At 38.3% G+C, this 20359-nt stretch overlaps 1 protein-coding gene across 2 annotated transcripts in view; it reads left to right on the top strand.

Moving 5' to 3' along the window:
• Positions 1–20359, top strand: part of FBXO11 (F-box protein 11) — a 79202-nt gene that overhangs the window by 46254 nt on the left and 12589 nt on the right. For both annotated transcript variants that reach the window (XM_072857102.1, XM_072857101.1), the window contains exons 5-11: positions 1307–1436; positions 2515–2598; positions 2681–2813; positions 7983–8089; positions 8182–8293; positions 13391–13497; positions 13583–13720. In XM_072857102.1, the coding sequence (XP_072713203.1) occupies positions 1307–1436; positions 2515–2598; positions 2681–2813; positions 7983–8089; positions 8182–8293; positions 13391–13497; positions 13583–13720 (811 nt within the window). The remainder of the gene's footprint in view (positions 1–1306; positions 1437–2514; positions 2599–2680; positions 2814–7982; positions 8090–8181; positions 8294–13390; positions 13498–13582; positions 13721–20359) is intronic.

Here is a 20359-nt window from a genome sequence, read left to right as displayed (position 1 = left end):
TGAAAAGCAATTCCTCATTATCTTGAGAAATATTAGATGTGCTGCATGAGATGCCAGTTCAATAGAAAAATTGAAATGTTGGTTGCAATTAGTTGAATTAAAACCAATTGTATTTTAATATGTCTGGTTTACTTAAGCATTATTTGTTACTTATGAATATCTGATGATATGTGTTAAACAGTAAAACTTTTGATTCTGTAGTAGTGTAGATACTAGTTAACTAATGGCTATTTTAAAAAAGCAGTGAGGTATTCCTTCAGTAGCCACTCCTTTCCTTCTTCCCCTCTTTAACCTTTTTCAGGCTTCTGTGGGGATTGTGTTACTTGATGCAAAAGAAACAACACATTTCTTAATGTTACATGCAAGTTTTCCCTGGTGTTACTTAGATTTTTTTTTTGTTTGGTTTGATTTTTGTTTGTTTTGTTTAATGGTTGGATACTTGGGCAGTTTTCCGCTATATGAATCCACCCTACCCCTGGGTTATTGAGAGCTTGGATAAATGGGATCTGAATTTGTACATTTTTTAATAAGGGAAAAATAACATGTTTCTTGGGCTGTTTTTTTAAAAGAAAGATTAAGACTAAAAGAAAAATAATAAAATTTGAGTATAACTTCACGAAAATCCCCCCCCTCCCCCCCCCAGTTCTGGGGATGTCTGGTCAGATGAATTACAACTTCTGAGATTCAGTGGCATCTTGTAAGTCTGGGCTTAATATCAGCAGGCTCAGACATTGCAATTATTTGTATTCTAGCACTAATCAAAAGAATCTAATTATTGTGTGCTTCATGTGCCATTTTCTTCTTTTTAAGCCACTGTAATCTGTCCACTAATGAACTCTTTTTGAAATACAGTGCATCATTTGTTCTTTGAATGCATTTTTTTCAGCCTTTTTTTGGCAAGGTGAGGAAGAGATGGTGGCACACTTTGTCTTTAGTTTTCTTGTTCTCATGCTACTAACTTTCATAAGTGTTAAAGCAATGCTGTAGTTAATACACAATTAGACTCTGATTCCACTAACAGTGTAACTAACTGCTTAAATTTCTTCATGGAAATTACATGTTGAGCTTGGATCATGAAACACATGTCAGAATTTTCTGTTGGACTGACTTCTGTGTTTTTTTTAAGAAAAAATTGTTTTGGAAGTGTGTTAAAGTGGTTGGTACTGACCTTGGTGAAATTCACTGTCACAGACTGGCAAATGCTGTTGGAAAAAAAACCAGTTTTTAACATTTGGTGTGTTGTATTAAAATGGAATAGTAATCAGAAATACATTAATTTTCTTTTCTGCTTGACACTTCCGCACAGGAAAAGATTGTATATGGAAGTATTTGAGTATACTCGTCCGATGATGCATCCTGAACCTGGTAAATTTTATCAGATTAATCCAGAAGAATATGAACATCCGAATCCCTGGAAAGAAAGCTTTCAGCAACTGGTAACAGTAGTATTCATTTATATTCCAATCTAGAGATGGTTTATAAAAGTAAAAACCCCAATTTCTGAAATGTGGCTGACAATAGTAATTATTTTGGTTTTAGACTCTAAATAAGATGATGGGACTGAGGAGGTGGGGAAAGATCCTTGTATTGTGTTATGTACTAGGGGGATATCTGAAGTTATTTCCTGTTTTGAGGCACACTTTAGGGAGATACATCATGGTAAAGTGGAGTGCTTGAGCAGCCAGTTCTTCTGTCTTGGGTTTTCCTCATGTTTTGTATCACCGAAATTCTGTGGAAGAGATTGTCATGGTCTGTAGCTTGCAAATAAACTTCAAATATATTGTTGTTGTCATATATTATTAAACCAGTGTGCATGCTGGTTATCAGATTCGTATGCATCTTCGTCTAGTAAACCAAACAGTATATTTATAATATCACTTGGGCTTAAATAGTCATTTACAGCTGATGTGACTGGAGCTAAACAAGTTACCTTTAAGACATGTGATTGAACCTCTAATCCAAAGTGTCAAAGGATGGCTGGGCATAATACTTGAAAAACATAATTAAGGGAAATAAGTATCAAGGTGAGTGTATTATACAATGCTGTGTGTAATTTGTTAATGAAATGCTGTAGCTTGTTGAGGACAAATACTTGACTTGGCTTCTTTGTTCAGTACTCAATCAAAAGTGAAGGTATAGGATTCTTTTTTCCTCACCATATAAATGCAGTTTGTTTTGTGGCAAGCTGCGAGAAAATCAAAAGATGGAAATAAAGAACATCTGTTGTAGAGTGGATAAGGTACACGAAGCTTTTCAGTCCCTTTAGAGGCTTCTGGCTGTGTAAGTAGGTTAGCCTCTTGGTTTAGTTGATCACTCTCTTAGGCTCAGACTTTTTTTTGGTGTTGCCGTTTCAAATTGGGTGCCTAATATGGGAGGTCAGAATATGATCCTTAGTTCCTGAAACAAACTGGTGTCAGCAAATGGCTTGTTAATTAGGGGATTAGTAGATTTCTTGTCTGTGCATTCAGATCCACCTATCTGCAAGCTTATCATAAACTGTTTTCCTTGTTTCAGTACAAAGGAGCACATGTAAAGCCAGGTTTTGCTGAACACTTTTACAGTAATCCTGCAAGATACAAAGGAAGAGAAAATATGTTGGTATGTTTCTAAAGCAGTTCTTAAGAATATTTATATATCTTTGCATGGATATTTCTCTCTTAACTTGTCCCTTTTCTTCTAGTATTATGATACCATTGAGGACGCTCTTGGTGGAGTTCAAGAAGCTCATTTTGATGGACTTATCTTTGTTCACTCTGGTATATATACTGATGAATGGATATATATAGAATCGCCAATCACCATGATCGGTGCAGGTATTTAAACTGAGAGCATCTTTGTCTCAAAGTATGACTTGTGTTAATTACCACCTTAATCACAAAGATAGTCTGGTGTATTAAATATCCAGTATAAATGCCCATCTTTCTTCATCAGCCTAGTAAATAAGTATTTTCTGTACAAGTGTCATTAACTAAAAAGTAGCTGATGCTTCAGACTGAAGTACCATTGTCTGCTTGTTAGTTCTTGGAATAACTTATTTATCTTTATTTCATTAGGAGAAAAAAATTTAATTTGTCAGAAAGTATACTCAGTTACATGACTGCAGTTGAAATTTTCAGGTGGTTCTTAGGTTATATATAAACAAATTGCGTATCTCCAGAGTAGAATCCAGCAGTGGGAACAAGCTCAAATTAGTATCTGTCCCATTTTCTTCAGCATCGTAATTCCATCTTGAGGAAGTAAATGAGAGCATCCAGCAGAAAGGGTCTGAGACTGGAGGTTCTTTCTCTGTTCGTCTCCCAACTGTTCCTCTAAAGGAGAACCTTTATGGAGAAGGAAATAAGACTTTCAGAATAGGAAAAGTTTAGGAAGTTAATATAAGATGATATACTTGGCTGCAAATTGTTGTGCTTGAGGAGCTGTTTGGTTTTCCTGTCTCTATTGTGAGCATGTTAATTCCCAGTAGCACGATAGCGTGGTAAGAATTTAGACTGTCTTAACGTCTGGTAGAGATCTTGGTTAAGAGGTTTCGGACTTCTTGCTCCTGTGGTGACTGAACTGCCTGCTCCCTTCTTTTTCTGAGATACTATCTGTCTGGGTTGGTTTTTTGGGGGGGTGTTTTGGGTGGTGGGTTTTTTTGGTGTGTGGGGGGGTTTGTTGTTGGTTTTGGTTTTTTGTTTGTTTGTGTGGGTTTGGTTTTTTGGTGGTTGTGTGGGGTTTTTTGGATGTGGGTTTCTCTCTCTTTTTTTTTTATTATTTTTTTAAGTCCTTCTTTCCAGGTATCTATCTATTCTTCATACCAACTGTTTTGTTCTTGAGTGAGCCTATTCTGGCACATCTTGCCTGGGTTTTGCAGCCTTGGCAGTGAGAATGATTTTGAGCAATGCAGTCAGATTGTTCCAGTGTTAGTTTTAAAACTTGTCCCTGCAGATCTGCAAGATGCAGCTGCGTTAGTATGTTAGTTTGTCAGTTCATGACTACATTTCTGAAGCTAACATCCTGAACATCCCCACTTACAGTGCTTTGGTTTGTGTTGTGGGGAGGTTTTGGAGCACAAACTGCATTCCTTTTGGATGAGACTAATCCAAGAGACATGTTCCTGGAATACTCTTACTGCACTCTAGTAGTCTGTGTGTGTACAGTCAGTGGGACCAGGCTAGGACTAGTCCAAAGTTGCAGTCTCTTCTACCCTCCCTGTCCTGCAATGCATGTGGTGTGGATATCTGATCCTCAGCACTATTTTGCTCTGTAGTACCACTCCTGTTAAGCTGCAGTGCTTGCTAAGGCAGACGTGGCCTTAGACAAATAGCAAAATACCCCCAGCTTCTGTTTCAGATAGGGAATGACAGTAATAGATGCCAGTACAAATAGGGCAAGTCATATTCATGAAGTGTTTAAAATCCAGGAGAAACTGGATCAGCACTGTCCTAAGATACAAAATTTCTCCATTACTTCATGAAACTTGAAACGACATCTTTGATACCTGGTTAAACTTCTGCATGCTCTCTGGCTCCTTGTAAGTTTTGAAAGGCCCTCTGCTTTCCCTTCCACTGGAATTAACTAAGTTATTCAGACAAACAGTTAATCTTAACGACAGTTCTTTAAAAGCTAGGGATCTGCATTGTGCATTTTTGTAACAGCATAGCTATCTTGGGGAACAAAACCTCCAAGAGGAATCCAGCAATGCTAGATATATTTATATTACAGTTTCTGGCACTGCTGACTCTTCACTTCCTCAGACTTTCTCCACTGGATGGTCAGTGACACTGTAGAGGGAGTCAATTTTCATTTGTCTGGAAAAGAAAACAAATTTAAGTGAACCGCTAAGCCTTGGAGAACTACCTCTTCTCTGTTCAGTCTGGCATGCTCTTCAGAATGGTTGGATTAAGGCAGCACCAAATCTCTCCGCAGTTCTACTCAAATTTCTTTAATAGTTTCTTCTGCTGACTTCTGAAGAAGCACAACATTATTAGAAAGGCAGCTTTACATACCTCAAGCTTTCAAGAAGCTTCTGCTTTCTCATATAAGCAAAATGTTCTTACAGAATAATGCCTGGTATTCTAGGTTTGTTGTTCTGTTTAATTTTGGGGTTATTTATTTCTTTCCTTAAATCTAGGGGAAAGAGTCAGGTTTAGAAGGAAGCCTTTGGAGATATTACTAGTACTGTAGCTTATCTGAACTGTCAAATAAGAAGCAAGAGTAAAGGTCCTGTAAGGAAACTGATCCATCTGGTTCAGTGGACAGAAATACCTATGAATTTCTTAAAATAATTCTATTTTCCAGGGTTGGGGAGGGGGTGTCAGATAACTGCAGGAATACCAGCCTTCCATGGAGTCCTCATCTGACTCAAGACAGAAAGTCCTTTGTCTTAATAACTGAATTTCAGCAGTTGTACAGACATGTGTCCTGATCTGAGAATCTTCACTGAATATGTGTGTTTTCTGTATCTTAGGAGATACAGCTTTCGCTTTTCCCTTTATTTTCCTTTTGACTTAAATAATGTGCAAGTAAGTGAAAAAGGGATTATCAAAGGATTTTTCCAATCAAGAAAAAATTAGTAAAAACAGTAAGAAGAATTATTGTAATTTTAAGGGTAGAAAAATCTAAAATGGTAAAGACTGTCATAATTAGGTGGGGTGTTTTTACTTTCGAGTGCAAGAGAACATTCACATGCCTGAACTCTTCTTTAAATACCTATTCTGCATCTTTGAATTGAAAACTATTCTTTAGGATAGTGTAGAGCTGTGTTCTTTGCTGTTAGATTTTACAGACTGCAAGATCTAAAGGGGTCTCTGCATTTTTTGTCTGATATGATTGAAGAGGGTCACAGTTATTTCCTGCAGAATCTAGTTATTTTTCTATTAATGCACTGAAAGGTGAAATTGTTTTATTCCTTTTGAGGAACAAAAGAATTCTGAGGCAACATCCAGTTAATTTTTAATTATTTAGGAAGTCCCGTATCATAGGCTTCCTGTTAAATTATTTCTAAATGGTCTCATCTTGGTCCTTAAACTGAGCATGAATTCTGATCCCATGGAACATGACTCCCTTAGACTTCAGCAAATAGATTTCTTGGGAGCTATATTTTGCTTGATTATGAAATTAGTGGCCCTTTTTCTTTCTTCTTTCTTATACTGGTTTCTCTCTTCTAAAGTGGTCTAAGCTGAAATATCTATATTTCTCTGAATAATTCTTTTGCAAAGATTCAATAGGATGTTGCAGAGAATTTCTTGGATGCATTTAGAATGAAACCAATGCTTGAGCAAGTCCCTTTTTCCCTCTTCAGCCTTTTCCTGGGAGTGGAATCTAAATGCAGTGGTCTTACTAATTGGTGTGTTCCATAATGAGCATTCTGGGACCTCCTAAACTCAGAGACCTGTAAAGTAACTCATGTGCTGAGAGGAAGGAGATGTCTGTAGAGAACATCATCCAAGTGCATGGCAAACATCTCCAAGCACAATTCCACAAATCTCTCTCTCTGCTTTGTTTGATAGTGTTTCAGAGCATCCAATGTGAAGTGCAATTCTTCCTTGCACCCCTAAGAGGGAACACAGTTCTGAGATTAATTTATGGCTCCCTTATTTCTGATTAAGGGCTCCATTGATTTTTCTGGGTTTGATTCACCTGCAATACTGTGGTGCCATTCTTTCTCAGATGCTGAGGTATACTGATGTGTGTATGCTAGTGCATTTGCACCATGGTGAATATACAGAAGTGTTACCAGGCCACAGAAAAATATTTTGTATGATTACACAAGTCCTCATCAAAGCCTCTTCTGGTTGTTAGCTAGTACTAAGTGAATAGTGGTATGAAGAAGAGCTAGACTACCTTGAAGTATTTGCAGCTCTGCAGTAATGAAAGCAGAGATCTGGCTTTTAGATAGTGAGAACAAGCTGGATAATGATGTAAATGTTGCTTCATTCTGACTGGCACCTTTCTGCCTGAGTGATAAAGAACAGGACATACCACTTGCCTGTCCTAGTGTCAACAGATAACAGAAAAAGATCTGCTCATGAGAAATGCTGTGCATAGGCTCTTCAATAAAATACAGAATTTAGGGCAAATACGTGATCACGTTTGTGTGTCTCAAGTTGGGAATGGTTTGAAATCACTATCAGATAAGTTACCCGCTGTAATATGCGAAACTTCCATGTTCACATTTCATGTATTGAGGAAGGCTTCTTCTGGCTTGCATATTTAATGTGCAGTTTTGAATCAGACAAACTATCTTGCTTGTGAATGAGTATCATTGAATTTATACCAATGTCAGACTGTTGTTAACTTGTGCTCCCTCTGCTGGCCGTTGCCATAACAATGTAAACATTTCCTTCCCCTGGATTAAGGATAAAGAATAGAGCAGAGCCTTGCTGTTAACATGGGAAAGCAAATTGCAAATTATGGGAACTTGCAAATGAACTATCTTGAAATCTTCTGTACATACTTTCAGAAGTATAGTTCAATCTAATTTTTTAAGATTTTCTTCTACAGAATAATGAGGATATCACTTCAAAACTCTGAATCTTACATTTGAGAAGTGTGGGGAGGTCACTCGTAGGTCATGAGCAGATTACAAAATAGTTGTTTAAATTGGTTCAAATTAGTGATGGAATGTATGTATTTAGCTTTAATAAAAGGGTTTAGAATACCAAAATAAATTGTACTTAGTAACAGAATTACAGTGCCTCTAGACTGGTATCCACATTTAAACTGTTAATTCAGTTTGTAATAAATAGTAGTCAAAAACTAGCTCTGTACAAGTGAAGATTTTTCTCATGGTACTAGATATTAAATCGGTGCAAGATTTAGACTAGTTTCTTCATTGTCTTTGAAACTTTCTGTTTTAAGATTCTTCTGACATGAAGACTATATATGTGCCGGGAAGAGTGTTCATTTTCCTTTGTTGCTTTGAATAGAATTCTAGAAGTCTTTTGAGGATTTTTTTTTCAGTGGCATAAACTAAGACTTAATAAATGTCTTCTTTACAGCACCTGGAAAAGTAGCAGATAAAGTTATAATAGAAAACACTAGAGATTCCACCTTTGTTTTTATGGAGGGTTCTGAAGATGCGTATGTTGGATATATGACAATCAGGGTAAGAATCTCAAAGTTCAGCAGAGCTTTTAATAATTTCATTTTAATACCTGAGCCAGTAAATAAATACTACGTTTCTGTTTTGTTTTCCAGTTCAACCCTGATGACAAATCTGCTCAGCACCACAATGCACACCACTGCTTAGAGATTACCGTGAACTGCAGTCCAATTATAGATCACTGTATTATTCGAAGTACTTGTACGGGTTAGTGGGCTTTTTATTGTTTAAAATTAACACTGTGTTTAAAGTTACTAAACTAACCAGGGCACATGGAAGCAGCACACAAATTAGTTACGATCACTATTGGCATATTTCATTTTTTGATGCAGGTGTTTAATACAGGTCTGCAAGCCGTATTTGCCTTGAAATGGCATTATTACAGTGACTTCTTTGTGTCCAAGACCTTTGTGATAACGTATACTTGGTCTTCTATTTGAATCAGTTTGGACTCTCTGGGCAGTTAGTTTAAAACGTGAAAAGTGACAGTTTATATAAAAACTTACCTGGTTTTGGTATATATAGTTGTAGCTGGCAGGAGAGGGCATTTGTAGGGTGCACCCATGGGACTTTTACATTAGGTTCATTGCAATATGCAGTATGGGGATTGGTGGCATTGAAAGTCATGAACTGTAACTGCTAAGCTAAGTTCACTTTTCTGTCAAGAGTGGAATGATTTGACATACTCAAAGTATGAGTTCCTAGCTATACAGGCAGAAGAAATGCATAGTGTGGAAAGTTAGACTCATTTAACGATCAGTGATAATGAGGAATTTACACTGCCTGATTTGGGAAACATTGGTAGTCTGGATTCAGGAAAGAAAGGGTCACAGGCAGTGGAAGTGAGAGGCTGGATGGCAGTTCACAGTCATTGGTAGACATGGCAGTTCACAATCACTATACACAAGATATGGCAAGCTTAACATGTTTGAACACAACCAGGTGAAATGGAGTTGGAGTGTCAGAAAGAGGAGATACAGGAGAATTAAGATATTGAGTCTTTGCGTGGAAATGGCAATATGAACTTTATATACCTAAGTTCAGCTAGTGAAATGAAATGGGTCTGTGCAGCAGACAGTGCATAAAGGTTGCTCAGCTCAAAATATAGGCAAGGAAACAAGGAGATCTTCAACTAGATATAAAAACTACACTTTTCTGGTACGAACTATGGAGGAGGGAATTCTGCAGGGAACTGTAATAAGAAGGGTGGAAGGATTCCTTGTCTGTGCCTTGTAGAGGAAGATATGCTCTTTCTTGGAGGTTTCAGGCTATAAAACACTACTTCGCTTTTGGTCAAGGCAGCTCTATGCTTTGCAATACCATCTGTTTTATTGGAGACATATCAGCTAATATGTGGAAGTGTTAAAAATGTAAAAAGAGGAACAAGGGGCAGCTAGCTGCTCTCAGTATCTAGATTTCTCTGTTTAATGCTAAATACTGGGAAATTGAAGTATATGAAGAAAATTTGTTCTGGAAGTTGCTATACCAATACTGGGGACCCTGATAACCAATGAGAGGAATTAGATTAATTTCTTGGACGGCATTTGGCTTGGTTATAAAAGTAGTTGGAAGAGCTGCATGGCTTCATATTGAAACATGTGCTTATAGATAAGCTAGTAGATCTTGATGTTTTTATGAAAATTGTTTATTAAAATTAAGCTTTGATAACTTTTTTCATGACCACTTTTCATTATGGAAGACTGTTTCTGAGAATTTTGGACTTTTGCCCTCGTCAATACTCTGGATTTCTGATTGCTGCATTGACTTATTGCTTCTCTTCTCCAAGGTTAAAATTTCTAGTCAATTTTGGAGGCTGTGTGTAGGCTGTACTATCATCACGTATTGATTATTAATTTTTATCGACTTTTTTAATCCTACCAATCCTTGCCATAACCTACTCGGGAAGTACTGAGTATGTGTAAAAAGGGAGGAAGAATGGCAGTCTGCCAGAAAAGGCATTTACTGTTTCCAAGTCAATGACATCTCTGAAATATTGATCCATAACCATTCAAAATCTCTTCCTAGCACATGCTTGATACCCTTTCTGTAGCTTTCCTAATTGCATTAAAGCATATTTCTACATTACATCATATGAAAAGTTCTTAATGTATGTAATATGTAAAGATGGGAGCTATGTAAGTGTGAGTGATTTAAGCTGGAGGTCTCTTGCTGCCAGTCGAAAGCATCTTTGAAATATTTTTAAATAAAGTTTAAACGGCAAGATCCTGAGTCTAGGGGTTCTATTGCATCCATTGTAGAGGAAATCTGTATTAGTCCTCACCTTGATAGATAAAAGTAGTAGTGGAAGGCAATGTGCCTTTAAGTATTGCTTAAGTGTGTGCAATCATTATATTCTGAGTAAACAAAATAAAGTCTAAACCAGTAATACATGTGCTTGGTACTCTAAAAGGACCAATTTCACACAATCAATGATGAAGTCCAGTGAGGTGAGTCAGAATAAAGATTGCTTTCATTTAAATAAGCTAAATGTGATAGAGGTATACTTTTAGAACATCACACTGGGTTCCCAAAAGTCCACAGTTCCTTGGTGTCACCAAAAGAGGTAGAGGAAAGGGGAGTGAAATCAATTATGAAATACAAGAAATGAGAAGTTACTAGCAATTAATATAAATAGGAAACTAGGAATTGCGGGAAACTGTGGGAACCCCCCCAAAATACAAACACACCAACAAAATACCCCCCCTACCCTGCCAAAAGAACTTGATAAACAAGACAAGATGTAATGTCTGTCTAGAAGAGGCAGTGCTTGTGTCTTAACTTGGGGAGCAAAGGAAGTTTTAGCAGTGATGCTGATCCATCATAGAATGGAAGAATTTGAATGGCAAAGTGTTGTGTAATTTTTGTTCCATATTTAATGAGAATAGGCAGGAATGATAAATGTGCTTATACCCTAGAGGGATAATGAAATATGTTCCACTCTTGACAGAAACCGAGGATGAGGTTAAACAGCTGTAAAAATAGACGTTCTAAAATCATGCAGGAGTTTAAAAAGAACTAGCCAAGAAATCTTCTGGGCTCCTATTATGTATCAACAGTAATCTGAAACCTGGGTGAGATGGTGTATGTCCTGGTGTGGGCAGCATGGGGGAGACTAAACAGGATGAAGTATAGCAAGTAGTACTGCCTAGTGATCCTGGGTAGAATAATGAAATGGTAAATGCGGAGGTTTGGTCAATCAAGAATTTAAAATTTATGATTGAAGCAAATTAGTGTGTATTTACAGAAAGTTATAATGGTTGTATCACACTGTTAGCATTCTTGATTACTTTCTTTGACTAAAAGAAGGTAGCAGTCCTGGTATAATTACATAGATCCTTAAAAAAATATTTGACCTCAACGTATAGTGCCTTAAAACATTAGAATTTTACAGAATGACCAGAGCACATGTTAAACAGATGAAAAATAACTTTCAGGGTAATTATAAATGACTTTTTTGTGGCTATTTCAAAGATGACATCTTGACTTTAAGCCACTTTATTAAGGACTTGCAGAGGAGAAATAAAATGCATATTGATGAGACTTGTAGACGATGAAGACTTAGGGTATTATAAATAACCAGGAGGATGGGTCGCTATGCCCTTTTCGGAAGGTAGGCTCTCAAACAATATTCACATTAGTGTGGACAAGTGTGAAGTTATACATGCAACTCGCTTTTGTTCCTAGTTTTAAGTGATAAACCTCTCTCCTGGGAAGCTGGATTCCTGGGAAAGGCTTAAAGAGTCATTGTGGATAAACAGCTAAATATGAGCCCTCGTGTAGTCGAGTGGCCAAAAGAACTGATGTGATCCTTGGTTATACCTGTGGGAATTTTGAGCAGAAGTAGAGAGACTGTATTACACCTCTGCTTAGTCCTGCTTCAGATTAAAGTGCTCTTTCCCGGTGTCCATAGCAACATGTTGAAAATTTAGAAACGGTTCAATAAAAAGTCCTAAAAGATAAAGCAGAAAAATTCAGTTGTAATGAAAAACATACTGACTGCAATTTGTTACTTTATCAAGGAAAAGGCTGAAGGAGTAAACTGCTTGCCCTAAATACCTGCATGCTTTGGGTATGGCATACACTGGTATAAAGAGAACCAGTAACTGGGTGCTAAAGCTGGAGGAATTCAGATGAGCAATTAAAGTGTAAATTAATGGGGTAACAACTCTGTAACCAGCTAACAAGCTTTATAGTGGTTTCTCAGTTGTTGGAAATATTCAAATCAAAATTAAATATGTTTCTGAAAGATACGTGCTGAAGTTCCTGCTACTAGAATTGAAGGAGGAATTAATTCAGGGAATTATTATAGCCTGTATTATTCATAAGGTCAGACTAGACAATCAAAATAATTTCTTTAGGATTTAAAAAAAAAAGCTCTGTAAATGAGTCTATGAATTATTAAAGTATCGTCTTTGTGGTACTATGCTAGAAGGTAATAGGAAAACTTACTAATAGAGCATGTACTGACTTGCTTGTTTAGTGATGTTTAATTGCGGGGAAGGTCTGCGTTATGTAGGCCAGATACCCCAAGATGAGGTCTTACCTTTCCGAAATGACTGTGAATCTGCTGTTGATTTTTAGTCACCACAGAATTTCATGTTTTCATACTTTGTGGAATTAAGGGAATTGAGCTGATCTGATGAAGTCCTGAGCAGTTTGAGTCCTAGTTGCCTGAAAAGAGTTTGTTTTCTGGGTAATGGTATGGTAGCTGAAATCATCCAAGGAGCAGCAAGAAGGAGCTTTGTAATTCAGCTGGGAAGAGACCTGTTGGTTTCTGATGTGTAGTTCTGTGCTCAAGATTGTGCTGTTTGTCTCCTGCTCATCTTTAGCTGGACAGTGTGTCTTTGCTACAAAATTATTATTTGTTTGGGCTCTTTGAAGTACTGGGTTATGCAAGTTTAAAGGGAAGTAAAATAAGGCAGTAATTAGCATAGAATTTTATTATATTTCTGTTGTCCTTTGTAGTGAACAGTCAGTGTACAGTGGGCCTAACATAGGGAAATAAACGAGTGAGAACTTTCATAAGCATGAATTACTATATAAACTATTGTCTATTCTGGCAATCATATGCAGCTGCGTAACCTTGGCAGAGTGATTTTAAAGCAACTCCTTCCTTGTTTTTTTGCATCTGCAAAGTGATGACATTAGTGTTTTTCTGCCTGTGGCTTGCAATGCTTTGGCACTGTGCATGCTGAATCTTCTTTAAATATCAGTTCACAGTAACTTTTCTTGCAAAAGCACTGCCAGACTATTTATAAATACACTATGCTTTGAAGCTATGGTAACTGTACTGTTTTCTTCCAGTTGGCTCTGCAGTATGTGTTAGTGGCCAGGGAGCTTGTCCTACTATTAAACACTGTAACATCAGCGACTGTGAAAATGTTGGACTTTATATTACAGACCATGCACAGGTATTTTTCAGTATCAATTTCTTTACTTCGATAAAATTGTTTACTGTTCTTGATTCCAGTCCTAATTTACATTTTTATTTCCCAGGGAATATATGAGGACAATGAGATCTCCAATAATGCATTAGCAGGGATTTGGGTTAAAAACCATGGAAATCCCATTATCAGACGGAATCACATTCACCATGGACGTGATGTTGGCGTTTTCACTTTTGACCATGGCATGGTAACGTATATGTCTTCTTTTGAAGAAAGAAATATAGATGTTGCATAGCTAAAATCTTCAAATTTTGCCTGTCATTGAAGAAATGTTTTAAAAAAAACATGCTTTTCCATGTGAACAGATATTTAAAAATATGCCTACTGTTCTCCTCTTGCCCTTCAGTGGGCAACTTCACTTTAAAGACAATTTTAGCTGAAAGAGGTTTAAGCAAGCTTTTTGCAGTTGATTGGCAGCCTGTTACATTGAATTATGTTGCAGTGACAAAATACTTCTTGAAATAGGATGTAAATGGTAGGCTTACATTTACACTATCGCTTCATTCTTTTTCCTTTTGAAATGGAACAAAAAATAGGGTGCTAGAAGATTTAAAAATGAAATAAAATGCTCCATGGGGACTTTATCAGTCTTATTTTAATGTTAAATCTCTGAAACAGGGTATGTCCAGCTTCTCTAGGAAAAGCACTTTTCTAGCATGGAGTTACTTGTGGGAATTTTAACAGAATTTTGTTTCAGAATTCAGGCCTTCTTTCATAAAAACGTTTGTTTCTGTGGGAGGAAGGTGATAACTTCCATGTACATGCAAAGTAGTGAATAACGAGTTTGCATAGCCCTTGAAATAAACTGAATTGATTTTTGCTGCTGAAATAAAAGATGATTATTTGCTGATTTGTTTTAGCAAAATATTCTGCATGTCTTCCAAACAGTGCCAAATCATTGTTTTTCCTGCTTGAATGTCAAAGTCCAAATTGACACCACCCAGCTGACAAAACAAGCAGTTTTCTTTTAGTCATTCTTAAAATGGCAGATCTTTAAGGATGCTTTCCATAGAGCGCAAGAGCTCTCAATCCCCAGGTGTAGGAAAGGAGGGCAAGAGACGGGCATGGCTGAGTCCAGACCTGCTGGTCAAACTAAAGGGCAAGAAGGAAATGCACAGGCAATGGAAGCAGGGAGAAGTATTCTGGGAAGAGTATAAGGATGCTGTCCAGTTGTGTAGGGAGGGGGTCAGGAAGGCCAAGGCGCGGATGGAGCTGAATTTGGCAAGGTACACAAAGAATAATAATAAGGGCTTCTGCAGGTATGTCAGCCAGAAAAGGAAGGTCAAAGAAAGTGAACCTGATGAGCAAGACTGGCAAACTGGTAACAGACAAGGAGAAGGCTGAGACCTTTTTGCCTCAGTCTTCACTGAGGGCAACCTCTCTTCTCACACCTCTCGAGTGCATGGACTGCAAGACAGGGACTGGGGGAGCAAAGTTCCTCCCACTGTAAGAGAAGATCAGGTTCATGACCACCTAAGGAACCTGAACATATACAAGTCTATGGGACCTCATGAGATGTATCTCAGAGTCCAGAGGGAATTGGCTGATGTAGTTGCCAAGCCACTCTCCATGATATTTGAAAAGGCGTGGCAGTCAGGTGAAGTCCCTGGTGACTGGAAAAAGGGAAACATTGCGCCCATTTTTAAAAAGGGTAGAAAGAAGGACCCTGGGAACCACTGACCTGTCAGCCTCACCTCTGTGCCTGGGAAGATCACAGAACAGGTCCTCCTAGAAGCTATGCTAAGGCACGTGGAAGATAGAAAGGTGATTCGAGACCACCAGTATGGCTTCACCAAGGACAGGTCCTGCCTGATCAACCTAGTGGCCTTCTGTGATGGAGTGACTACTTCAGTGGACAAGGAAGGAGCTACGGCTGTCATCTGTCTGGACTTCTGTAAGGCCTTTGACACAGCCCCCACAACATCCTTCTCTCTAAATTGGAGAAATGTGGATTTGATGGGTGGACTGTTCGGTGGATGAGGAATTGGTTGGATGGTCACATCCAGAGGGTAGTGGTCAATGGCTCAATGTCCAGATGGAGATCGGTGACAAGTGATGTCCCTCAGGGGTCCATATTGGGACCAGTACTGTTTAATATCTTAATCAATGACATAGTGGGATCGAGTGCACCCTCAGCAAGTTTGCAGATGATGCCAAGCTGAGTGGTGCAGTTGACACGCCTGAGGGACGGGATGCCATCCAGAGGGACCTTGACAGGCTTGAGGAGTGGGCCCATGCGAAGCTCATGAAGTTCAACAAGGCCAAGTGCAAGGTCCTGCACCTGGGTCGGGGCAACCCCCAGTATCAATACAGGCTAGGGAATGAAGGGGTTGAGAGCAGCCCTGCGGAGAAGGACTTGGGGGTACTGGTGGATGAAAAACTGGACATGAGCCGGTGATGTGCACTCGCAGCCCAGAAGGCCAACCGTATCCTGGGCTGCATCAAAAGCAGCATGGCCAGCAGGTTGAGGGAGGTGATTCTGTCCCTCTGCTCTGCTCTGGTGAGACCCCACCTGCAGTACTGCGTCCAGCTCTGGAGTCCTCAGCACAGGAAAGACATGGAGCTCTTGGAGCATGTCCAGAGGAGGGCCACGAAAATGATCAGAGGGCTGGAACACCTCTCCTATGAGGAAAGGCTGAGAGAGTTGGGGTTGTTCATCCTGGAGAAGAGAAGGCTCTGGGGAGACCTTATCTTGCAGCCTTTCAGTACTTAAAGGGGGCCTATAAGAAAGATGGGTACAGGCTTTTTAGCAGGGCCTATTGCGATAGGACAATGGGTAAAGGTTTTAAACTAAAAGAGGATAGATTTAGACTAGATATAAGGAAGAAATTTTTTACTATGATGGTGGTGAAACACTGGAACAGGTTACCCAGAGAGGTGGTAGATGTCCCACCCCTGGAAACATTCAAGGTCAGGTTGGACAGGGCTCTGAGCAACCTGATCTAGTTGAAGATGTACCTGCTCATTGCAGGGGGGTTGGACTAGATGACCTTTAAAGCTCCCTTCCAACCCAAACCATTGTATGATCCTATGAAAATTACACACATAAACAGTACCAAATGTGGTCAGAGTATGGTGAACTAAATGTCAAACTAAATAAGGGATGCGGAAGTTAATATTGCTCACTGTCAGATCAAGTGTAATGTTCAAAATCAACATGATTTCAGATTCCTTCTTGCCTTCAGAAGGATACCACAGAATTTGATTATCTTGCTGTAGGCATTGGATATTGCAGGACATGGATTGCCTATAACTTTGGTGATAGGGAATAATACATATAGTCAGTTGCTTTGGTGGTTGCATTTTTAAAGGTGCATTTTAAGGGTAGATAAATAGGAATCTCTTCTCTGGTGCTGTGCTGTTGCTGTAATGAAAACCTTCCTGTAACAGACTTGATTTCAGAATGCTGCTGAAGAATGAGGTCAGCCCAAACCGGTGCATTTTGTGTACTCTGAGATAGTAGTGCATATTTTCTTCCATACATTTTGTTCCTAGTCTTACTACCTGACACACTTCTTACCTAGCTGTGGCTAAATATATGCTAGGCTGCTTCTTTGGCAAGAAGACCATAATTAGACCTGGTACGTTATATCCACAGCTGTTCTTTGTAAGTAGATGTCTTATCACCTAAGTAGTAGTTTTGCTGGTAGATCTTACTTAGTCCCTGAGAAAGATAAATAATACTTATAAAAATGCAAGCATTAGACACTAATGGCTTTCACTAGCTGAGAAAGATGAGTCCCAAGTCACAGTTCTGCAGACATAGCTGGGGTGTAGAGTGGACCTCTGTTTTCGCATTTCAATTTTCTGACTTTATCTTCTGACCTTTGGATCCACTGTTCCTTCTGTATCCCTCATGTATTTCATCTTGCTGTCACCACCCCTCTCCCCCATTTAGTATGTTCACAGATCTAACTACAGTAGACATTCATTTTTAACTTAGACTCATTCGATGCTTGCTCCAAGGAAACTATAGTCCACCATTTTAAAGTAATCTTATTCCTAAATAAAATGTTCATTAATTCAGGTACTAAATGGCTTTAGCTTTCCTGCTGAACTTCTGCATGAGGATTTTCTACAATGTGTTATGTGTTGGGGGACTGTTGGCTAGGTCTCAGATGCCTATTGAATAAAATAATAATCTCTCGTAATATGACATTTCTTTGGGGAAATAAATTTCCATAATTTTGATGAATGATTAATGCAATTATAGCTAATACATAATGTAGCAAGCTTTCAGGGAAAAAAAAACATGTAGTTTTATCATGGTTAAGAGGAAGAATAGAAGCAGCTGGTTTTTGAAGATTGGTATTTTGATCCCTGACTGGGTGTTTTTAGGCTCACTAAATTGTGGATCTTTTTCCCTTTTGTTTAGGATATCTTCCTTCCCTTGTAAGTACTTGTTCCTTTTGCTGTAGTTCTAACCCAAATCTGGTCGGGTTCTTGATGAGTGGCAGTCTGGAAATAGTGTTAACAGAAAATCCACTGTGGACAGAAACTAGTCAAGGCTTTTCTCCTTTCCACCCAAGTTGCTGGGGAGGTAGGGGTAAAGGAACAATGCAGTACTAGTTGCAGCTGTTTGATTTGCGGTTTCCTGGTCTCACTGGAAGGTAAACAGGTCACGGAGTGCTGTTATTTTTGCTGCTGGCATAAAATCTTCTTGCCTGTGGAAGGTCGAACGTGGTGGGATTCTGCTCTGTTAGATGCCTCTTCTCCACCTCTTTGTTAAATCCTAAGGAGCATATTTGTTCTGTCTTGGGCAAGATTATACCAGCCCAGAAGAATGCCCTTGTAGCAGTCTTCTGGCAGATTTCTTTGCATCGTTTTATATTCTCTAGAGATGTAGTTGTTTGGCCATTTTGCAAAGAGTGGTGGCAAACTTAAGATGTTATGTCCTTTGTTTTATATTATCTCATTGTTTGGATGCTGCCACTGCCTCATTTAAGCTGTATTAACGTATTGTATAAACTCTCCTAATCTGCTTCAGTGGATACATATATCCAGACATCCCTCCAAGACTTAAACAGGCTCAGAAACATGTAATGAAGTGATTTCAGCTATAGGAAAGCTGGTAAAGGAGAGTGCTTCAGTAACTCCTGGAAGGGAGATGTCTGTCTGTAGGCTTGAGGGTTAATTGGAAAGTCTGGCTAGGAGCTGCTTCTTGTTTAAGTACTGAAGTATAAATATTAAATATATGAGTATTGAAATATTAAAAAAATTTAAAAGCCAGACTGAATTCACTTGATTCATTTTAAATAAAAGTGTATTTGATCTGTTTTCTTACCAGTGGAATGCCTGTTCCAATGCTGTCATCAGTGTGATATCACAAGCAAAATGGAATAGAAATAAATTTTTCCTTTTTGTTTAAAGGAAACACTGGCACATTAAAGAGAACATGTGAATAATATTTATCTCAGCTGCAAATATTATTGAAATCTTTCTTAGTCATAAACTCCTTTGAAAGATTCCTCCCCACCCCCCTTCCATCTCAAAGTCTGCTTTTGGCAGTGTCCTCTGTTCTGTATCATGCTAGTGATAGAGTTGATGAAATGACATCATTGGCAATATTTACATACTCCTTAAGTGACATGGTATCTTTCAGATACAAATCTCCATACCTAAACAAAAATGGATTTTCTGTGTTCACTTCTCTTGCTTCCCTTCTGTTATTTTTGGGTGTGTATTTTTTTTTTTCATTGCTTGTGACTGAAGTGGGATGAGTACATTCCAGTGCTGAATTCCTACCCTACACATTTTTTTTCCCGTGGGTTTCTGTGCTGGAGTGCTGGCTCTGAAAGGTTCAAGAGTGCTTTGTTTTTCAGTTTCATGCTCTCAGACTGTTCTTTGTGTTTTAATACTTGGAGAAACTTAACCTCTTATTTCTAAACGGGCAATATTCTGATGTTTGCCTTGGTGCTTGTGCCAAATGTTTAACAAGCAGGCATTAAAAATGCAGCATGGCATTGGCAGCCCTCAGTGCCTTACGCTGACCTCTCTTACCAGTTGCTGGAGACAAGTTACCAGACATTCGTCATAAATTGTATTTAGTAGTTGTATGCAAACAACAGAGAAGTTCCAATTTACTGTAAGAATAAGCATAATTTTATAGTTTAAAGCTGAGATCTAGGCATAACAGTCTTCATTTTCATTGCTCCCAAATGAGAAACGTAGCACTATTGCTTGTTTTTTTTTTTCTTTTTGATGAAAGAAGAGCATAGTAGCATGTGTCTAAGTTGGGTGATTGTGACTAGTTGGCAGCTCAGTCTTTAAAATTATCTGATCTGTAGTATTTAAAAGAAGTGTGTATATAAAGTCAAAAAATATAAATGAAGCTTATGCCAGTTTCTATACAGACTACGTAAAAACTCAGTTGGCCTTTTGCTGCAATAGCAAATTTTTCCTATGCACTAAAAATAAAGGGTTTGTTTTGCATCCTGAATGTGGTTTTCTTTATGCTGCATTTGGATTTTTGTAAAATCCACCAACTCTCAAATAAAGACCATTCCAGGCTTTGGGAGACAAATTTTTATAAACATTTTTTTTGTGCTGTCAGTCACACTTGTTATTGCTATTTAAGTTGATACAGAGTCAGATACTCTTTAGCAGTTCATTTCTTTCCATCTTGGTCTCCTGGGGTGGTTTTGGCTTTTTTTCTTACCCTGTTGGGAATACAAGTGTCAATAAACATTTAGGAAGTGTTAAAGCTTGCACAATTATCTTTTTAAAAAAAAAAAACCTGTATTGTTCAAACAATAACATGAAATACCTCTGCATTTCTATAACTTTGTGATCTTTGAGACAGAGAAAGAAAAAAAGCCGTTTTAGA

Source organism: Ciconia boyciana, chromosome 3 (genome assembly GCF_034638445.1).
Source record: "Ciconia boyciana chromosome 3, ASM3463844v1, whole genome shotgun sequence".
Lineage (NCBI taxonomy): Eukaryota > Metazoa > Chordata > Aves > Ciconiiformes > Ciconiidae > Ciconia > Ciconia boyciana.
The sequence above is the reverse complement of the archived record's forward strand: the minus strand, read 5'-3'. Positions and strand labels throughout refer to the sequence as shown.